General features: G+C 46.6%; 1 protein-coding gene across 8 annotated transcripts in view; it reads left to right on the forward strand.

Moving 5' to 3' along the window:
* The window catches only part of ZFP64 (ZFP64 zinc finger protein), an 88,662-nt gene that overhangs the window by 13,146 nt on the left and 54,330 nt on the right, over positions 1 to 21,186 (forward strand). For 3 of the 8 annotated variants that reach the window (XM_047770842.1, XM_047770843.1, XM_047770839.1), the window contains 4 exons: positions 7,535 to 7,696; positions 9,037 to 9,099; positions 12,794 to 13,045; positions 18,746 to 20,168. In XM_047770842.1, the coding sequence (XP_047626798.1) occupies positions 7,535 to 7,696; positions 9,037 to 9,099; positions 12,794 to 13,045; positions 18,746 to 20,025 (1,757 nt within the window). In that variant the 3' untranslated portion in view covers positions 20,026 to 20,168. Of the gene's footprint in view, positions 1 to 1,203; positions 1,258 to 7,199; positions 7,471 to 7,534; positions 7,697 to 9,036; positions 9,100 to 12,793; positions 13,046 to 18,745; positions 20,169 to 21,186 lie in introns of those variants that run through there. The other 5 variants (XM_047770847.1, XM_047770844.1, XM_047770845.1 and 2 more) reach the window with 4 other exon arrangements.

Genomic DNA, 21,186 nt, shown 5'->3' on the forward strand with positions numbered 1-21,186 from the left:
GACAAGAAGGAGGGGCTTAGTGGAATCCAATCCCAAGTCCCCCTGCAGAGCCACACACCTGCCGCTACTGGATTAGAATAGACTAGAGCAGGAGTACTCACAGCCGGCATGCAGAAGAATTACCTGGAAAACCTGCTTAAAAATACAACTATAAATATACCAGACAATACCCAGATCACTGCATCAGAATCTCTGGTACATGATCCATTTTGAGAACCACTGGACCAAGAGAAAGGCCAGAAATGACCAAACCACACTATTTTAGCCCCGGTTTCTAATTCCAGGGCAATGCTGGTCTGATTGGTCCAGCTTCTGTGCAGGTGCCTCCCCTAGGCCAATCAGCTGTGGCAGAGAGAGGGGGGTGGGATGAGGCTCACCCTGCATGGAACAGGGGATGGTTGGGCTGATGTGCCCAGGGGGGATGTGCCAGGTGAGGGAAAACCCTTTAGAGTAGCATGAGACAACTCTTCCTGGCAGTGTGAGGTGGATTTTCTCTCAGAAGGTCAATTCTGCATTTGAATCAAGTCCCCTAAATGGGAATCCCAAGCAAGGACAGTATGGGGAGAAACAAGCAATAGCTTGGACTGTATGACATTGAAGGAATATCCTTAATGTGTGAAGGTCGTTTATAAGTCAGTGAGTCAGAAACCAATAGGGAAAAAAAAAAAAAGAGCTGCAATCCTGAGTAGACAGTTCATGAAGAAGGTGTGTGAATGGATAAAATATGGTGCAAAGGGATTACTCTTCACCCATGATGAAAGAAATGCAAATTAAACTAAAACGATCTTGTTTTGTCCTGTCAGATACTCTGTGTGGCAGCCAAGGTGAGGGGGAGAATGTACATGGATTTAGATTTTCTGGAAGGGTCCTTTTTTTTTTTTTTTTTTTTTGCTTTTTGCTTTTGGGGGCCTCACCCTCGGCATATGGAAGTTCCCAGGCAAGGGGTCGAATCAGAGCTACAGCTGCCGGCCACAGCCACAGCCACAGCCACAGCTACTCAGGATCCGAGCCACATATGTGACCAACGCCCCAGCTCACGGCAACTCTTGATCCATAACCTGCTGAGCAAGGCCAGGGATCAAACCTGAGTCCTCCTGGATACTAGTCAGATTCATTTCCACTGCGCCACAATGGGAACTCCCTGGAAGGGGCTTATAATTATGAATCACTAAACAATAAAATGATCATTCTGTTTTGACCTAGTTCTTCAGCTTTGAGGAAGATATCCAGAAACTAGAGAGAAGTTAGAACTTGCGGGTAGGTGTTGCTTATAAAGGTAAACACCTAGAAACCAACTCAGTGTCCAAAAAAGGGGAATGGTTAATTTAACTGTGACAACCAAAATGGTGACATATCACGTAGCCATACGAATCTCTGTTTTGGATGAATGGTAACATGGTAAAATGCTTGCACCTAGTAAAATTGTTTAATAAACTGTTAAGTTGTTTAATAAAAAAGAGTAAGAAACGCTTTAAGCCACGAGCACGGATTTATACTTTTAAAATCTATGTAAAAAGAATGCATTAGCCATTTGGTCCATCGTGAATTCAGCCGGTGTTCTCTGAGCCATTGCACTGCGCCAGGTTCTGTGTGAGGTGCTGGGAGACGGTGGTGGAGACAAACAGTTGTCCTTCCCTGGCTCATCCAACCAACTGGAGGAGATGGTCGTGAAATACTTTCCCAAATGACTGCTTAACTGCAATAGAGACAAGAGCTTTGTCGGACAAGTGCCGTGCGTAGGGGCTCAGCACGGGGCCGTTTTTCTTCTCCACACATTTCTGTATGCCCTAGATTCTCTGCAATTCGCATTTACCCTTTTTGGAAAAAAAATAACACATTTTTCATTTTCAAAAAGAGAAAGGGATTTTTAAATTTGTGAGCTTTTAAGCTGGAGAAGGTAGAAGCCCAGTAGCTTGGGACCCAAGAACATCTTCAGACATTTGAAAAGCGATTTTGTGAGCCAGGAGCTATAATTGGCCCCGGTGAACCCAGAGGGTCCAAGACACCCGTGGGTCCCAACCGCCGAGAGAGATTTGGATTGCCTTGAAGTTCATGTGACAGTCTTACTTTTTAAACAACATCTTGAGTGAACAACTGAACACCCAGGGTGCTCCTGCTGCAAACAGGGTCGGCGTATAAAAAAACACACGTCCTGCACTCCTGGGCACACGGGCCAGCCAGGGGGAGCCCGGCGGCAACCACAAACCCAGAAGCAGGTGTGAGGCTGTGAGCGGCTGGGGATGTTGGGGGAGGGGTGGGTGCTGCTCTGGCTAAACACTGAACTGGATTGTTAAGAGCCATGCCTGAGGGGGAGACAAGGCCTTGAGCTCTTGCAAAAAGTTAGAAATGAGACCTCCTTCTCTACGGGGGAGAATGGCCCTGGCTGTCTGCAGCTTCTGTGAAAAGAGGGGCTTAAGAACTTTCTTCCCTGGGGGTGGGTCACACCCTCTGCTCTTCTCCACTCTGCAGACCTGGGTGCTTGGGGTGGCCCCTGCTGTCTGCATGTCTCCTGGGCACTCTGGAGGTTCCCCAGGGCCACTGCCACTATTTATGCCAAGTCTGAAGACAGACAAGGGACTAACTCTTATTGTGTAACATTATAGCGCTATCAGCTGATAACTTTGTGGCACTCAGGGTGTGCCCAGCTGGCTGTGTCTTAACCTCCTTATGGCTTGACTGGAGCAATAAGGTCTAGGCTGTAAGGTCACCAAAGAGCAGAAAAGGGACTTGGTCGAGACCCCACGGCTAATGAGCAGTGGAGACACAAGTTGGTCCCAGGCTGGTGTGACTACACCCCCCCACACACACACACCAAACCTTGAAACGAAGGGCCACTCTGACGTCAGACCACACACAAATGCCCAAAGGGACTGAGGCAGCCCCTTAGAGATCAAGGCCACCTGAAGGCTTTCCCTGGGTCTGCAGATTCCTTCCAGATCCACTGGAAAGAAGCCAAGTGTATGTAAGGGGGGAATGGGAGGAAGTGGCCTTGATAAAGCCAGCAGGGAGGCTCCACCCTGGGGTAACTGGGTGCCCCGATGCCCCTTTGTTAACTGTGCCATTCCAGACACCTGCAGCCGAATGCTATTAATAGTTCCGGGCTTCCATGTTCTATATGGAAATGTCACGTCCTCCCTGAAGCCTTCCCAGAGCACCTGCTTAAAACTGCATTCCCCTCACCATCCCCTGGACCCTTCCCTGCTTTCTTTTTCTCCATAGCGTGTAGCTACACAGTGCAGATTTAAATTATTTATTGCCTGCACCCCTCCCAGCTAGAGCGTCCGCTCCAGGCAGGCAGGGATTTTTGTCCCTTTGGCTCCCTGATGTGTTTCTCGTACCTAGACTAGTGCCTGGCACACAGCAGGTGCTGAGTAAATCAATGAACAATGACAACAGCAGTAACAGTTTCAGTGAGCCATCTCCAGCCGTCACCACAGCCCTAGGAGACGGGAAGAGAAATTGTCCTCATTCCCCAGGTGGGGAAACAGGCTGGGAGAAAACTTAAGAGTCCAGGCTCTTGAGCAAAAACCCCTTCTGGTCCAGGAGCTGTCGACCGTGGGGTGACTCAAGGGGGATTAGCGCCTGCCCCACAAACGATCCTTGCAGTTGGGTGCCTGACTCCCTGTGCTTCCTGCTGCCTCCCCAGGACACCCAGGGCCAGGCAACAAAGGCAAAAACAGACAAATGAGAAGCCGTCCAATGTCTGTGCATCTAAGGAAGTGACCAGTAGAATGGAAAGGCAGCCCGTGGAATGGGAGGAAATATTTGCAAACCATGTATCTGAGAAGGCATCCATATCCAGGAATATTTGGAGTTCCCGTTGTGGCTCAGCAGGTTAAGAATCCAGCACAGTCCGTGAGGATGCGGGTTCAATCCCTGGCCTCCTTCAGAGGTTAAGGATCCAGCTTTACAGCAAGCTTTGATGTAGGTCACAGTTGTGGCTCAGATCCAGTGTTACTGTGGCTGTGGTGTGGGCCTCAGCTGCAGCTCCAATTCAGCCCCTAGCCTAGGAACTTCCATATGCTGCAGGTGCAGCCCTGAAAACAAAACAAAACCAAACCCAGAATATTTGGAGTTCCCATCTTGGCTCAGCGAAAATGAATCTCACTGGTATCCATGAGGACCCAGGTTCGACCCCTGGCCTCAATCAGTGGGTTAAGGATCCGGTGTTGCCGTGAACTGTGGTGTAGGTCGCAGACATGACTCGGCTCCTGAGTTGCTGAGGTTGTGGTGTAGGCCGGCAACTACAGCTCCAATTCGACCCTTAGCCTGGGAACCTCCATATGCCACAGGTGCACCCCTAAAAACAAAACAAAACCCCCAGAATGTTCATGTTTCCCCTTTACCGTGACTCACCGTGAAAGCGATGCTGAGGCTTGTGGTGGAGGGGCAGGTGGACCGTTAAGAGACAGAGCCCTGCCACTCTCCCAGGAGGGTGGGACCACAGGTTCAGGAGCATCCAGGGCCCAGCCCTGACCTCCCAGGAGGCTGTGACAACTCACAGCTGAGCTGCAGGGAGGGCCTGGCCCCTCACAACCCCTTCCCACCCCAGCGCCGTCCAGCCTTCTTTTTGGTCAAAAAGTGGCAGAGCAACAAGCTGGGAAGTGGTGACAGCATGACCATCCTAGTTTCATCACCAGAGGTCCCATGTCCCGGGGAAGCCTCAGTCCCAGGCAGAGGGAGGCTGTTGGTCCCGCTTAGTTTTCATCATTCCCGCTGGGAGTCTGGTGCCCAGTTCTGTTCAGCTCTAGTGACTGGCATTTATTAGGACTCAGCTGTGGCCGTACCTGTGGCACAGGTATGAAGCTTGGCAACAACCACCAAGTGGGCACGGAGATTATCTCCATTTACAGGCGATGAAACTGAGGCTCAAAGAAGCCCCGTAAGTGGGCTGAGGTGCCACGTGTAGTGACTGAATCTGGACTCTATCGGCTCAAAGAACAAACCCAGAGTGGGCGTGCACCCTGGGATCCATGAGATCGCCTTCGAACAAACTCGACCACCGTTGATCACCTTCTTGTCGCTTTGGGAGAGTTGTGTGCATTTTTGGAGCTGTAAGTGCTGCGTTTAATTGCTGTCTGAAATATCTTCTGAGATACCACAGGATGATTCAGGTTGGAGGCGAAAGTAGCTGTGCCCCAAAATACCTGGAAACGGGAGCAGGGGGTCAGTTTGATATCAATGAAGCAAATTTTGTTGTTGGAGGAACAACTGCTGTTCTCGCAAAGAGATCACCGCGAAAGAAAGATGGATTCCCGATTTACAGTTGACTGTGCAACAGAAATTGAAACGTTGTAAACCAACTATACTTTAATAAAATTTTTTAAAAAACAAAACAACCCCCCCCCAAACAAAACAAAACAAAACAAAAAAGATTTATGGTTGAGTTGGGCAGAAAGGATTGTCTACACCATCGGTTGTCAGGCTTGAGTGAGTGTCAGAATCACCTGGGCAGCTTGTTATTACAAATTGCTGGGTCCACCCGAGAGTTTCTGATTCAATAGGTGGGATGGGGCCTGAGAATCTGCCTTTGTAACAAGTTCCTAGGTACGTCCAGCACTGCTGGCTGCAGAGCAGACTCTGAGGACCGGCGGAGCAGAAGCAGCAGGAGCAGCCGCTAAACCGCGCAGAGCAGATGCGGCATCTCCACAGCAGGCAGTGGTGGTGGATCAGTGCATCCGAGAGGCTGGGCCCGAAGACGCATATCAGTTTGTCAGAGTCTTTCAGCCAGCTTTAAACAAAAGCCGCTTACCTTCTTCCTGCATGTTTCAATCCAGAAAAATGGAGACCACGAGTCCGCTCAAATGCCAAATGCGGATTGAACCGGGCGTTCTTTGGCGCGCGTTGGAATGAAGTCATCGGCGCTAAAAGTGCCCACGAGCTACAGGTCAAGAACTCGGGTTTCCTGTCACCTGTTCAATGACGGCTGCAAGAACTCATTCAACACTCATAAAATTTATTTCTAAGGAATGTCAGTATATATACAAACTACCCAAGGAGTATGGAACCATGGTAGTGTGTTGAATTGGCAGCTTTTAAAAATGTATATAAAACAGTGTTGCATCTTATGATCTATAGCATCTTAGATTCAAAGAAATATGATATTTCAAGAGAAAACAGAAGTAGCACCTCAGACTTGTGGGGTATTACTGCTTCAGGCAAAGCCCATCTAGGGAGGGCTGCCAGGCCCATGTCGATTTAAATAAACGTACTCTGTAAACACAATGGCAGAAATGTCAAAGGTAGTGCCTCCGTGACTGAAAGTTGGGAAGCAGAACGTGACAGTGGCGCTCAAGTTCATCACTAGGGCCTCTCCACCGGACAAGCCCCCGGTCATATTTTCTCCTATTTGAATCCAGATCTCCATTCAAATTATTATAATTCCATGTAATAAAGGAAGAAAGAAAATACATATTCCCAAACCCCACACCATAAATTTAATTAACAAAGTACTCAGAAAAAATTTTAAGTGAAAAAATTTTAAAAAAGAAATTTGGGAGTTCCCGTCGTGGCGCAGTGGTTAACGAATCCAACTAGGAACCATGAGGTTGCGGGTTCGGTCCCTGCCCTTGCTCAGTGGGTTAAGGGTCCGGCGTTGCCGTGAGCTGTGGTGTAGGTTGCAGACGCGGCTCGGATCCCGCGTTGCTGTGGCTCTGGCGTAGGCCGGTGGCTATAGCTCCGATTGGACCCCTAGCCTGGGAACCTCCATATACCGCGGGAGCGGCCCAAGAAATAGCAACAACAACAACAACAGAAAAGACAAAAGACAAAAAAAAAAGAAAAAAAGAAATTTGACCCTGCCTATTTTACCTGTGATGATGACAGAATTAAAGACAAGGTGATAAAGATGTTTGGTCTCCTTTTTACTCTTTTTTTTTCCCTCAAAACTTCAGTAAGAGTACAAGGATTTTTTTCTTTTGGAGTATTTGTGTTAAAGAGTATTTGTGTTTAGAGAGTGTTTTGTGGTTTTGCCCAGAATTCTTTCAATCACTTCCTTTCCAGTTGTTGGTTAGGATTTTGTGATTAAAGCTTATGAAGTACCCAAATGCATTTGCCTGAAGTTAATAGAAAACTGTTAACTACCTGGTGCAAATGATAGGGACTTTTTTTATTATTATTATTTGATAAGTCTAGATTGGAATGGTTTTCAGGGCTCTGGCTCAGTATCTGATTTTCTTGCTCTCCCTTTATGGTTACAGAATGGCTGCCGCAGATCCAGACATCACACCTTAACTCCAGCATGTCCAAAGACAGAAAGTGGGGCAACCAGGGTGGCAAGAATGAGCTTTCCTCAACTGCCTCTCTTTCTGCCCCTACCTTTTTTTAAAATCAAGGGGGAAAATCTTTCCCAGAAGCCCCCCAGCCGATGTTCTCTAGTGTCTCCTTGTCTGGAATGGGGTCACATGATCACTGCTAACAGGAAGGGCGACTGGGAAAGCAATCAGACATGTTCATTCTCTACAATGGAAGGTAGGCAACCGGAATAGCTATTGGTATTCATAGTATGAAAAGTCATAATCATCATATCTTTCAGTTTCAGCTCCCGAATTTGTCTTTGAACATGGCTATCAAACGTATCTGCCCACGGAAAGCAATGAGAACCAGACAGCCACCGTCATCTCTCTCCCTGCCAAGTCCCGTGCCAAAAAGCCCACGGCCCCACCTGCTCAGAAACGGCTGAACTGTTGCTATCCAGGTAAAGGCAGCATCCTGTACTCCTTGTGTAGAGACTGTGACATGTAACAGGTCCAGGGCTGGAACTTCTGAATTCCTGACAACTGTTCCTAAACATGCTCCCAACTGCCTGGCTTAAAAATCAACCCCACGGCATTCGCATCATCACATACGACCCATCTCTCACCGTCTTTGGTCACCAGGTGTGTGGGCTCTGAGACTTGTATAGCCACGGGCCTTTGCCTGGGTCTAGTGAACATTTCAGATTACTGCGAATTTTTCTTTCTGTGCTAGAGCTAGGAAGACATCCAGAAAACATCTTCCTTCCTAACCCAAACAACAACAACAACAACAAAACTGTACTTGGAAATAATTTCAGACTTAGGGAAAAATTCCAAAAAGTACAAAAAATTTCTTTATGCTCTTCACCTGGATTTCCCCAGATGTTAACATATTACATTTGCTTTGTTTTTCTTTCTATATAAACGTGTTTTTCCCCCAAAGCTGCAGACATGCGGTGCCTTTACCCCCAAGTACCTCAATGCGTATTTCCTACCGGCAGGGAAATTCTTTTATTTACCCACAGTACAATCATCACTATCAGGAAATTAACATCTATGCATGCTATTATCAAACTACTCTGATTTCACTATGGTTTTACCAGTTGTCTCAGTGGTGTCCTTTGTATCAAAAACGTTTTTCCCCTGTCCAGGATCCAGTTCATGAACACATATTGCATGTAGTCTTCATGAGTCTTCAGTTTCCTTTAATCCTAAACTTTCATCTTTCCTGACCAGGACATTTTTGTAAAGTACAGGCCAGTTATGTTATCAAACGTTCATCACTTTCGACTTAAGTGAAGCAGGTTGAGCAGGAAGCATAGAAGTGAGGTTACGTCCTCCTTGGTCCGTGGTATCAGGAGGCACACTGATACCTGGTGGGCCCGTTACTGTGGGGTTATCTTTCATCACTTGGTTAAGGAAGTTTCTGCCAGGTTTCTCCACCTGAAGTGACCGTCTCCCTCTGTCATTAATCTTAATCTTTCCTTGTCTATCATGGACTTGGAGAACAGACTTGTGGTTGCCGAGGGGGAGGGGGAGAGGGGGGGATGGACTGGGAATTTAGGGTTAATTGATGCAAACTATTGCCATTGGAATGGATAAGCAATGAGGTCCTGCTGTGTAGCACTGGGAACCATATCTAGTCACTTATGATGGAGCAGGATCATGTGAGAAAAAGGACTGTGTATGTGTGACTGAGTCACCTTGCTGTACAGTGGAAAATGGGCAGAACACTGTAAACCAGCTAGAATGGAAAAAAATAAAAATCATTAAAAAAAGAATCTTTCCTTGTCTTTTTAAGGTTGTCAGTTCAAGACTGCCTATGGCATGAAGGACATGGAGCGTCATTTAAAAATCCACACAGGTAAGTCGCATCACATAGATCTGTTCTCTGCGCTGGGAGCTGAGGATCCAGACAAGTCAGACATGTGATGTGACCCAGAACCTTTCTGGTTATCATGGGAACACAAATACGTATGAAATAAAAAATGAGATGCTGTTTCTACACATAATTTTGGCAGAAAATGTTTAGAGCAATAAAATCCAGTGCTAGAACAGATATGAGTGAATTTAGGAGTGGAAATGTGAACTGGCACAGCAATTTTTGAACATTAATCTGCCAGAATTAATTAAAATTTAAATGCCAATATTCTACTTGTTTGGAGGAGATGATCCCAAAATGTGTGTGGGGGTGGAGTGTAATGACTGGTAAATCGGAAGAAGGCGGAGAAGCTTTACATTACATCGTTGGATACAGTGAGCGTATGTTATTTGGGGAATTTTTTTTTTTCCTTTTGGCTGCCCCCAGGCACGTGGAGTTCCTGGGCCAGGGATGAGATCCGAGCCCAGCTCGGATCAGTTGCAGCCTATGCCCCAGCTGTGTGCAACACGGGATCCTTTAACCCATTGTGCCAGGCTGGGAATTGAACCTGCATCCTGACACTCGAGAGACACTGCTGATCCCGTTGCACCACAGTGGGAACTCCTATTTTTGGAATTTTAAGAGGGAATTTAATAAGTACTTTTGTTAAAGGAAAGAAGAAGATGGATGCATGGAAGAAGAAAACCATGATTATTTCTGGTGATGTGGATTTTTTTGGTATATTATTTTTATGTCTCCCAGACTTTCTGCATGGAGAAGGAATTTCTTTTAGACTATTTTAAACAAAGTATTAGATGTTCATAATTCAGATGATACAGACATGTATAAATTCATAGTATCAGTGTGCATAAGGGGGGAAATGTGCCCCGAAATTTGGCGTGGGCATCACTCATTGCCCATATTCTGCTGGGTAGCCTCCGCCTTTGGAAGATGAACTATCTGACAGTTATCTCTGGCCAATGATTTCCTTGTTGCACTGGGGTGACCATCATATCTAATCAACTTCACAGCCTCATGTCATTTGGATTTCTTGTAACGCTCAGAGCCTGGAGTTACTACGTTTCAGGTGTCGGTAAACCTTCTCAATGTAACAAGCAATGAACCGCTCCTGGTCTGTTTCCTGTGTTGAGGATCGCACATACCATATTCATCAGGGCAAGAGTAAAGGGATGTAATTAGTCATGATAATTGGGGAAGCATTATAAAAATATAAATGAGGACAGTTGAAGTCCATTGCTGCACATCTCCAGGAGCGTTTTCTACTGACAGTTACCCAAGCTTTGCTGTGTAGACTAGTTTCTGCCTGCCTGCAGCATCTTCAAGTTGGAGAGTTGACACAGTGTCCTCAACTTAGTTACTTTCAGAGAAGAGGGTGTTGCCAGCCGCAGCAAGAGCAGGCTCCTTTACCAGGAGAGCTGGCCAAAAACCATCTATCTCCCCCAGCATCCAGCATCTGCTCAGCATTGCAGATACACAGGATGGCAACCACAGAAGCTGCTGAGTAGCTGACAACAATGAGAAACGATTGTTGCTGATTTCTTAGCTTGACTATGAACATTTTTAATCATAAGTTGATGATCTTTAATACACTTTTAGATGTATTTCTGAATCCCAGATGTTTATTCTATGAGGATAGGGATCAATTTTGGCTGACATGGCGTTCCCATTGTGGCTCAGTGGAAACAAATCCGACTAGCATCCATGAGGGTGCAGGTTCGATTCCTGGCCTCACTCAGTGGGTTAAGGATCCGGTGTTGTTGTGAGCTGTGGTATAAGTCGCAGAAGTGGCTTGGATCTGGCATTGCTGTGGCTGCGGTGTAGGCTAGCAGCTATAGCTCCAATTCACCCCCTAGCCTGGGAACCTCCATATGCCACAGGTGTGGCCCTAAAAAGACAAAAAAAAAAAAAAAAAAAGACGAAATTTTGGCTGACAATGGATTTTAGTGCTTGGCTATTTAGGATTTGGCCAAAATACATGTTTGATGTATAAAGTAAAACGTGAAAATTGTGGCTTAGGGCCCACCTCCATCTGACACATGCCCCCAAATCACTAGTCTTAATAGTCCAGTGTGTCTCGTTCTTAACTTTTGGCATGCCTATACTGGGCCTAAACACATGCGCAATTTACTTTTTCCATCTCTTATAAAGTTACTATTATATACACTAGCACTGCAACTTGCTATTTTTCATTTAATACTGGAGATGTCTTTACATTTTCATATGTGTGTATCTCCTTCATTCTTTGCAGTGACCAAGTAGGAAACTGGTTCGGTAATTTACAGTACATGCATTCAGTGGAATACTTCAGCCTTAAAAATTATGCTGTTAAAATGTAATGATGTGAAAATGGTTGAAATTATTTTAAGCTCAAGAAAGTAGTCAACAGGGAGGCAGTGCAGCGTTTGGCTAAGAAAGTAAGACAGTCCTGGGTTCTAATCCCAATTGTTAAGAAGATTAAACACAATCATTCAGAGGCGGAGTACCTTTCAAAAAATAAGTGTTTAGATTGATGTTTGTCAAGGAGGTTTTTGTACACATACACATACACATACAAAAATAATTGGACGATATACATCAAGGAGTTTCCCGTTGTGGCTCAGTGGTTAACGAACCCGACTAGGATCCATGAGGATGCAGGTTTGATCCCTGGCCTTGCTCAGCGGTTTAGGGATCAGGCCTTGCCGTGAGCTGTGGTGTAGGTCACAGACACGGCTCGGATCCCACGTTGCTGTGGCTGTGGTATAGGCCAGTAGCTACAGCTCTGATTCTGACCCCTAGCCTGGGAGCGTCCATGTACTGTGGGTGTGGCCCTAAAAAGACAAAAGACAAAAAATATATATATACATATATATCAAAAAATTAGCAGTTGTTCATGGGTGGCAAATTGACGTGTGTTGTTGAGTACAGATTAAGCTGCTGTAACAAGGAAGCCCAAATGGCAGCTCACACAAGGCCGGGGTTTATGTCTGTCTCACATAACTGTCAGAGGTAAGCAGGTGGTCTAGGCACGTAGGCAGCTCTGACCTGGGAGATCATCCCGGGTCTTAAGTCCCTTCTGTGTCATTACAGTGCATTAGATTACATACCGACCACCTGCAGGTCTGCTACGCTCACCTGCTCGTTCTCCCCCGTGTCTTGGTAACAGCTGGCAAGACAGGTGGAAAGAAGAAAAGTAAGAGGCAAGCAATTTCCTTTTATGAAAGGGACACGTTTACGTTCTTTGCCATTTTGATTGACAGGGACTTCTTCACATAGTCCCATCTCGCTGCAAGTGAGGCTAAAAAATATAGTATTTGGCTTGTCACCTATGAGTTCTAAAACTTGGAGGTGCTTAGTTTTAGGGTGTGTCTCTTAGGACAAAGAAAAGAATGAATGGATATAAGACAATATCTCTTATTTTACTGAGCTGTACTTTAAAATTTGGAGTTGACTTCTATTTTTAATTAACGAGGAATCCATACTCCATGTAGGAAAAATTAGAGAATACCCATCAGCAAAAGAGCAGAAGCAGTTCCCCCCTCTCAGGATGTTAGCTCTTTGCCAATCATGCATCTAGTTTTGGGGAGCTTTTCTCAATATTCTTAGGCGACTGTGTCTTACTCTTCCTAAGGCAGTAGGAAATTAGCCTTTTTCCTTTTTCATCTTGTTTCCTGATGCCACCTCTGTGTGTTTGAAGGTGACAAGCCCCACAAATGCGAGGTCTGCGGCAAGTGCTTCAGCCGGAAGGATAAGCTGAAGACACACACGCGATGCCACACGGGCGTGAAGCCCTACAAGTGTAAGACATGTGACTACGCTGCTGCCGACAGCAGCAGCCTCAACAAGCACCTGCGGATACATTCCGACGAGCGGCCCTTCAAATGCCAGATCTGCCCCTACGCCAGCCGCAACTCCAGCCAGCTCACCGTCCACCTCCGCTCCCACACAGGTAAGTCCTCCGTGGGTGGTCCTCGCTTGACGGTCCAGCTTCCTGTCGCTTAAATCACTGGCACCTTCAGGCCTTGAATCACAACCTCAGTAAAAGACCTGGGAATGTTTGGTTGTCCCATGATTTGCAGTTTTGCTTTTCATCTGCTCAGAAGTGCCTTTCTCTGTAAAAGAGGGGAAAACATCGTTATAACGCTACATATCTTCATGTAGCGTTATAACATGTTCACTAGTCTTTATCAAGGAGGTGCACTACGTTAAGTAGAGATATGAACAATGCATCTTTAATAAATGTCTGCCTTGGAGGTCCTGCTGTGGTGCAATGGGAACAGCAGTGTCTCTGCAGCACCAGGATGCGGGTTTGATCCCCCGCCGGCATAGTGGGTTAAAGGATCTGGTATTGCTGCAGCTGTGTGAAGGTCGAAGGTCGCATCTGCAGCTGGGATCTGATCTCTGGCCCAGGAACTCCATGTGCTGATGGCGGCCAAACGAAAAGAATGTCTGCATAATGTATGTTTAGGCAATATTGGTCATTTTTTAAAGTGTGCTCTCATCAGCTCAGCATGGGACAGCTTGATGGAAAAACTCAGCAGAGTAGGTAACTTAAACCATGTACGCTTTTATTTTAGCAAGTGTTATCTGTTAGCTTTTGATGCAATGATGCTGTGTAACAACCACCACAAAAATCGCAGTGGCATATTATAAAAGCATTTATTGCTCACATACTTCAGGTCCACAGAGGGCTGGTTAGACTGGCGGGGCTAATACATGTGTGGGAAAGGTTGGGTGTGCACTGACCTTGGCTGGGGATCTGCTAACTGGGGGTTAGCTGGCTGTCCCCTTGCCTCGGTGGGGACAGTCTGGCTCTGCCCCACATATCTCATAGCCTCCCTCTGGGACCAGTGGGCTACTCCAGACTTGTCCTTCTCATGACTGTGGCTGACCTCTGCATGGCAGACAAACAAGCACGTCCCAGTGTGTAAGCTCATTTCAAGCCTCTGCTTGCATCCCATTGGCTGAAGCAAGTTAGGTAGTTGGGCCTGGTGACAAGGGAAGGGGCTGAGCTCTCCACAGTGGAAGGTCATCACAAGCTTACATGGCAGAGGCCATGTCTGTACCAACCCCAGTTCGCCACACTCATGCATTCATGCCCTCCCAGGACCCCCACAAGTCACATCCAGTCTTAGGATCAGACTTAAAGACCCGGATCTCATCATCGTCTCTATCAGGCAGAGATATGGCTTTTCCTGACCTAGAGCCTTTTGAAATAAAAAGACAAATCGTCTGTCCCCACATTCCCAACAGCCAGGATACTGATAATAATCCCACTGTTGCAAAGGAGAACAGGAGGCACTTGGCCGTCCCCGGTCCACAGATCTCTGAAATCCCTCTGGGCAAATGTTTCCAGGTCCCCCACTCTGGGGACAGAGAATGCTTGTTGATCAGGCCTTGGCTCGGCTGCCTGGTTTTTCACTCGGTCCCTCGGCGCATCCTTTCACCACCTTCCTTAACCGCTTCTGAAAAGGAGTGGAAAGTGTACCTTTGAGAAACTTTCTCTGCCTGCTTCCTGCCTGCCTATGAGAAGTTGAGATCTTCTTAGATTTTATTTTGTTCTAGCCTGGGGACAGCTTTGCTGGTAGAGCTCTCTTAACAACTCTGGGAGTTTCCTGTGTATCTTTGTGTTAAAAGCCACACCCTCAATTCTCTTGGAGGCTTGCCTTTCCTCTGAACCCCATTTAGAGGCACTTTGGGCTTCCATAGCATTTTGTAGGCCAAACCCTGTGAGACTTTCAGGAATCCTTGTCCAGCTGAGAGAACTGACTTGGCACCACCTGTATTCTTTTGAAGATTTTAACCAAGAACCTTATGCTTACACCCCTCATTTCTCACTCCTCTCCCGGAGATCAGTTCCCTGGATGTGGTCTTTGTCTCCCAGCTTTTGTTTTTCCTTTGAAAATCGTTTGCTGGTTGGAGATGAGCAACTTCCTCTAGCCCAGCACATCGGATTTTCTCTTTCTCCAAATTCCATTTTGAAAACGGCCAGGTCTTTTCTTGGAGTTTTTCTTTCTTGTGGTACATTATCATGTGCAGCTTGAATAGTGCACTTGCTCAAGTCCCAAATTCATGGGGTACATCTTCTATCTTCTAGGTTCCTACTGGTGACAGTTTTGCCAAATGTTTGCCATTCAGTCGTGCACATTGACCAGCCTCTATGCCACCCAATCCCAAAGCCAGTGCTACATATTTTAGTTTTCTGTTATGGCAGCCGTCTGTTTCTAGATGCCAACATCTCTGCCAGTTATCTACTGTCAAAATAATGCAGTGTAACAACCCTCACCCCCCAACAAAACCTCGGTGGATCCAAAAACATGCCTTCTCTGTTCACGTTCGGGGGTCAGCTGGGTGTCGTCTGGGCAGTCCTGCCGATCTTCGCTGGGCTCACCTACACATCTGAGAGGCTGCTGGCTGTGGGCTGGTTGTCCGCTGGCCTTGGCTGAAGTATTCCACCTCTGCTCCACACCTGTCATCCTCCTCTTGGGACCAATAGGCTAGGACAGGCTTGACCTTCTCGCGGTGATGGATGACAGACACACAAGCGAGCAAACCCCAATTCACAAGCCCATTTCAAGCCATTATTTGTATCAAATCCAGTTAACATACCATCAGCCAAGTCCAGCGACGATTGAGCCTATTTTCAGGGGTTGTGGCAGGTCATCCTGCCCCTGTCGGGAGAGCATGCATAATGACACGGAAGCCATGGCTACAGGGAGGGACCGGAAGTTGGGGGGTGGGTTCAGGGACATTAATCTACCGCAGCAAGTTAAGACATTGGCAGAACTGCTGCCCATCTGATTTTCTTTGGAAATCTCCCCAGCCCATGTTAGAGGTGCTGAAGGATTCGTTTAGGGAAGCGTTTTATTTACCTTTATAAGTAGCATCTTTAAGTGGGTCTAGAAGAGGGGTAGTTTCTAAAAATTTATATGTATGTCATTTATGAAATGTCTCCATGGACTCTTCATTTCCTTTTTATAAATATGCGGCACTTATTAAAATTTACAAATTGTAGAATTAATAGGATTTTGTTGTTACGCTTCCATCGCTTTGACTGACTGCATTGTCTTAGTAGCACGATAAACCCGAGAAAGATCAGGAAGTTCCCACATGGCGCAACAGGTTGAGGATCTGGCGTTGCCGCAACTGTGGCGCAGATTCAATCCCTGGCCTAGGAAGGTCCACCTGCCTGTGGTTGCGGCCCCTGAAAAAAGAGTGAAAGAAAGGTCTGTCAGCTTAAATGTATCAGTTGCTTATTCACTGAGCAACAGACAGTAAGTCCCCACCAGGTAGCAGACACTGAAGGGTTCAGGTCGTGGGCAGGAACCAAGGTAATCGTTATTAACTTCAGAGAGTGTAGCCTGTACGGGGACTAGTCTGTGGTGAAAAGGAGAAAGACGATGGCAGTGAGAAAGAGATGTAACCCTTTGCTTTCTTGTTAAAGAGTGTTTTTAAGCTCTGCAACTCAGCTGTGAGCTTTCGTTATCTGGTTTTTCTGGGTTTCACCTCTGCTGATTGCTTAAAAAAAAAAAAGGCAAACAGATCTTCACTAGTTTGGGCAGTGATGTGACTAGAAGACTTAGTAGAACATTCTGGAGCAGAGATTCTTCCTCTGTGCCCACAAACACCTCCCTTCAGGGGTCCATGAGTAAAATATAGGAGGTCTGTGAACCTGTGGGGAAAAAATGACATCTTCGTCAGTAACCTTACTGAAATGTGATGCGTCCTTCAATGATGAAAATAGGCATCAATCTGATGAGAGTGTGTGTGAAACTTGTCACCCATAGAGAGCACAGCTCTTTCTGTAACCAGCATTTTTTGAGGGATTAAAATATTGTTTACATTCTTCTCTGTTTAGAAATTACTGTAGTCCCTAGATCCGCCGTTAGAGCACATTACATAATGTATTAATAAAGCATTCACATTGCCATATCACAGATTTTTTTTCTTTTGATTTTTTTACTAGCTTTCAATATAATTAGTTTCTTTTGGATTCCTGTTGATTTTTATTTTAGTCTACTTTGCGCTTTTAAACAGTATCCTCAGAAGGGGTCCATAGATTTCACTAAACCACCAGAAGGGGAATGTGGCATTTAAAAAAAAAAAGGTTATGAGCAACCTGCTAAGGCAGAAGTCAGCAAACATTTTCCGTCAAGGACCAGAGAGTACATACTTTTGTAGGCTTTGCGGGCCATGCAGTGTCTGTCACAATTACTCACCTCCGCCATTGTCGCATGAAAGCAACCATAGACAAACGGGCGTGACTGTGCTACAGTAAAACTTCATTTACAGAAACAGGCTGAGGGCTGGATTTGGCCCTCAGTCTGTATAGTTTACGTTCCTTGTTCTAGAGGTTTGTGTGAATGATCTCATTAGGGCATGCAGTCATGCAAAGCACTGTTTAGTTTGGGGCTTCTCCATTTTCTAGCATCTAGCTTGTTTAATTTGCTCCCTGCCATCTTGAATTGCGTTTATTAAACAGCTCATTGTGATCTTATAGGTCTTAACACCAAAAAGCTGGAACACATCCCACTCTTTTGAACTTATGGTAAGAAAGTGAACATTGGTCATGTGTACGGAAATCACCTAGCATCTAAGAATACCAGCTTTGGAATCAGCCTGGCTTGGAACCCAGGCTCTGCCATGTACCACTGGGTGACCATGAACAAGTTATGTAGTCCCTCTAGGGCTCAGTCTCCTCACTGTCCAGTAGTGTTGATCACAATACTAGTACCCACCTCATGGGACTGTCAGAATCAGCCGACGGGACCGTTCTTGTGGAGTGCTCAGCAGAGAGCCTGCCGTCCTGGAAGCGAATGAAGACTCTTAGCTGCTGTTGTTTGGCTTGCTTAAACAATATTGCAATGGGCGGGGGCACCAATTTGCTTGAATTATCAGTGCCTTAGATGATTTGGACTTGGCCTTCACTGAGGAAATAAATTCGGAATATCATGTCCTTTCAGATGTTTGCAATTTCGCTTTTCCTGTTCATCTTTCACCGAACATGAATTATAAAAAAAAAAAATCAAGCAGCTGGATTTTGTAACTTCACAAGTAAAGAACGCAGCTGGCAATGTGGGATAAATAGTGTGCAATAAACACGTCTTTATTAATAAAAATCTGCATGGAATATAAGCTGGGTGTTTCCATCACTAAAAAAAAAAAAAAAAAGACTATTCTGATGAGTGAGCACTGGAGCTGACTGATTTGAAAATGTGCTCTTGAATCTGTTACAACATGTAACTCAATCAAAATCAACGGATTATGCAAAATTATACAACTGTGAACAGTTCACTAGCAGAGTGAGCACATAGGAACCATAGCTTGACTGTTTTAAACAATCTGCCAAGTGTATTCGCAACTCTTATTTATTGGGGACAATTAAGTAGCTTGTTTTCAATCTCCATTTGCCTTCTGGGTGTTGTCGTGGTGGTCGAGCACCTAAAGCCTGTGGTGGTGGTTTAAGTTTGGGAAAAGGAGAGGAGCCCCCGACCCCTCTTTTTTTTTCTCCCAGGGGCTGCTAGGAGCTGCAGTTAGAAGCTCTCCACCCGCCTGCCTTGGTATAAGCGATTTTCTGGTGTGTGCTGCGGGGGGATCCGCTATGGTTGTTTCCTGCCTGTTCTTATCGAAACTCACCTTGTGTTGACAGGGGACGCCCCCTTCCAGTGCTGGCTCTGTAGCGCCAAGTTCAAAATCAGCTCGGACTTGAAAAGGCACATGCGCGTGCACTCGGGGGAGAAGCCTTTCAAGTGCGAGTTCTGCAATGTCCGCTGCACCATGAAGGGGAACCTCAAGTCGCACATCCGTATCAAGCACAGTGGGAACAACTTCAAGTGTCCGCATTGCGACTTCCTGGGGGACAGCAAGGCCACGCTGCGCAAGCACAGCCGGGTGCACCAGTCCGAGCACCCCGAGAAGTGCTCCGAGTGCAGCTACTCCTGCTCCAGCAAGGCCGCCCTGCGCATCCACGAGCGCATCCACTGCACCGACCGCCCCTTCAAGTGCAATTACTGCAGCTTCGACACCAAGCAGCCCAGCAACCTGAGCAAGCACATGAAGAAGTTCCACGGGGACATGGTCAAGACCGAGGCCTTGGAGAGAAAGGACGCCGGCCGGCAGAGTAGCCGCCAGGTGGCCAAGCTGGACGCCAAGAAGACTTTCCACTGCGATCGGTGCGATGCCTCGTTCATGCGCGAGGACTCGCTCCGCAGCCACAAGCGGCAGCACAGTGAGTACAGCGAGAATAAGAGCTCGGACGTGACCGTCCTGCAGTTTCAGATCGACCCCAGCAAACAGCCCGCCGCGCCCCTCGCGGTGGGGCATCTTCAGGTGCCCCTCCAGCCCAGCCAAGTGCCCCAGTTCAGCGAGGGCAGAGTCAAAATCATCGTGGGGCACCAAGTGCCCCAGGCAAACACCATCGTCCAGGCTGCGGCCGCCGCAGTGAACATTGTGCAGCCCGCCCTGGTGGCCCAGAACCCGGAGGAACTGCCGGGGAACAGCCGGCTGCAGATCTTGCGCCAGGTCAACCTGATCGCCCCGCCACAGACCTCGGGGTGTCCCAGCGAGGCGGCCGCGATGCCCCAGCCGGCCGTCCTGCTGACCACCCACGACCAGCCGGATGGAGCCACTCTGCACCAGACTCTCATCCCCACGGCCCCGGGCGGCCCCCAGGAAGGCTCTGGCAACCAGGCTTTCATCACCAGTTCAGGCATCACTTGCACTGACTTCGAAGGCCTGAACGCTCTGATTCAGGAGGGGACCACTGAGGTGACCGTGGTCAGCGACGGAGGCCAGAACATTGCTGTGGCCACCACGGCCCCGCCCATATTCTCCACCTCCCAGCAGGAGTTACCGAAGCAGACCTACTCCATCATCCAGGGAGGAGCCCACCCAGCTTTGCTCTGTCCGGCGGATTCTATACCAGACTAGGGTGTACAAAACAAAAGAAAGGGAGGGCAAGGAGGGACAAAAAAAAAAAAAAAAGAATTCTGTAAGAGGTTTGCCTTTTGTGTTTTCAAGGATTGTTGTGAAAACACCCGGCCCCATAATAAATCGTAATTTTATACTGCTTACTCCAATTTTTTAACGCTCTGATAATTTTGAGCCCACGTGGGAATCGCCGCGTTGTACCTGTTGTAGTGTCTTAAAGGCTGTCAGGATGATCCCGAGTAGGGGTTGGAATTAAATGAATGGCGTAGTGAATACATTAATTTGCTTCCAACTTGATTTCCCAACTCTAATAAAGGTTCTTTTCCCTCTCATTAAATTTGCATAGTAGATGGTTCTCCTCAGCCTCTCTTAAGTCCTCTTTCTGAAATACCCCCCAGTGTTTGGGTTAATACATGGACACAAATCTTTTGGTATCAAGGGACATTTTCTACATAATGCTACATGGGTATTTGATGCCCCTCCCCCCCCCCAAAAAAAGTTAAGTGCAAGTGAGGGGAAAAAAAGGAATGATTTTTTAATAAATTGATACATTATTAAAATATACCGAATGTTAAAAAAAAAAAAAAAAAAAGGGAGTTCCCGTCGTGGCGCAGTGGTTAACGAATCCGACTAGGAACCATGAGGTTGCGGGTTCGGTCCCTGCCCTTGCTCAGTGGGTTAACGATCCGGCGTTGCCGTGAGCTGTGGTGTAGGTTGCAGACGCGGCTCGGATCCCACGTTGCTGTGGCTCTGGCGTAGGCCGGTGGCTACAGCTCCGATTCAACCCCTAGCCTGGGAACCTCCATATGCCGCGGGAGCGGCCCAAGAAATAGCAACAACAACAACAACAACAAAAAAGACAAAAGACAAAAATAAAATAAAATAAAATAAAATAAAATATACCGAATGTTAATGATTCTTTAGAGTCACAATATGATTTGGGTATTGGGGTGTGAATTATATAATTAAAGAGAACTTGAAGAAGCAAAGGTTCTTAGTCCTCTCTCATGAATAGCAAATAAACGTCTTACCTTCTTCACAGTCAAGTCAAATATGCATGGTGCCTAAAGTGACCCAAGTGCTATTTTTATAAATAAAAAATAAAACTTCAGTGACAAACCTGACATTTCTGTTTAGAAGCTAATATAATGCAAGTGTCTA

The sequence above is a fragment of the Phacochoerus africanus genome, chromosome 3 (genome assembly GCF_016906955.1).
Source record: "Phacochoerus africanus isolate WHEZ1 chromosome 3, ROS_Pafr_v1, whole genome shotgun sequence".
NCBI classification, from domain to species: domain Eukaryota; kingdom Metazoa; phylum Chordata; class Mammalia; order Artiodactyla; family Suidae; genus Phacochoerus; species Phacochoerus africanus.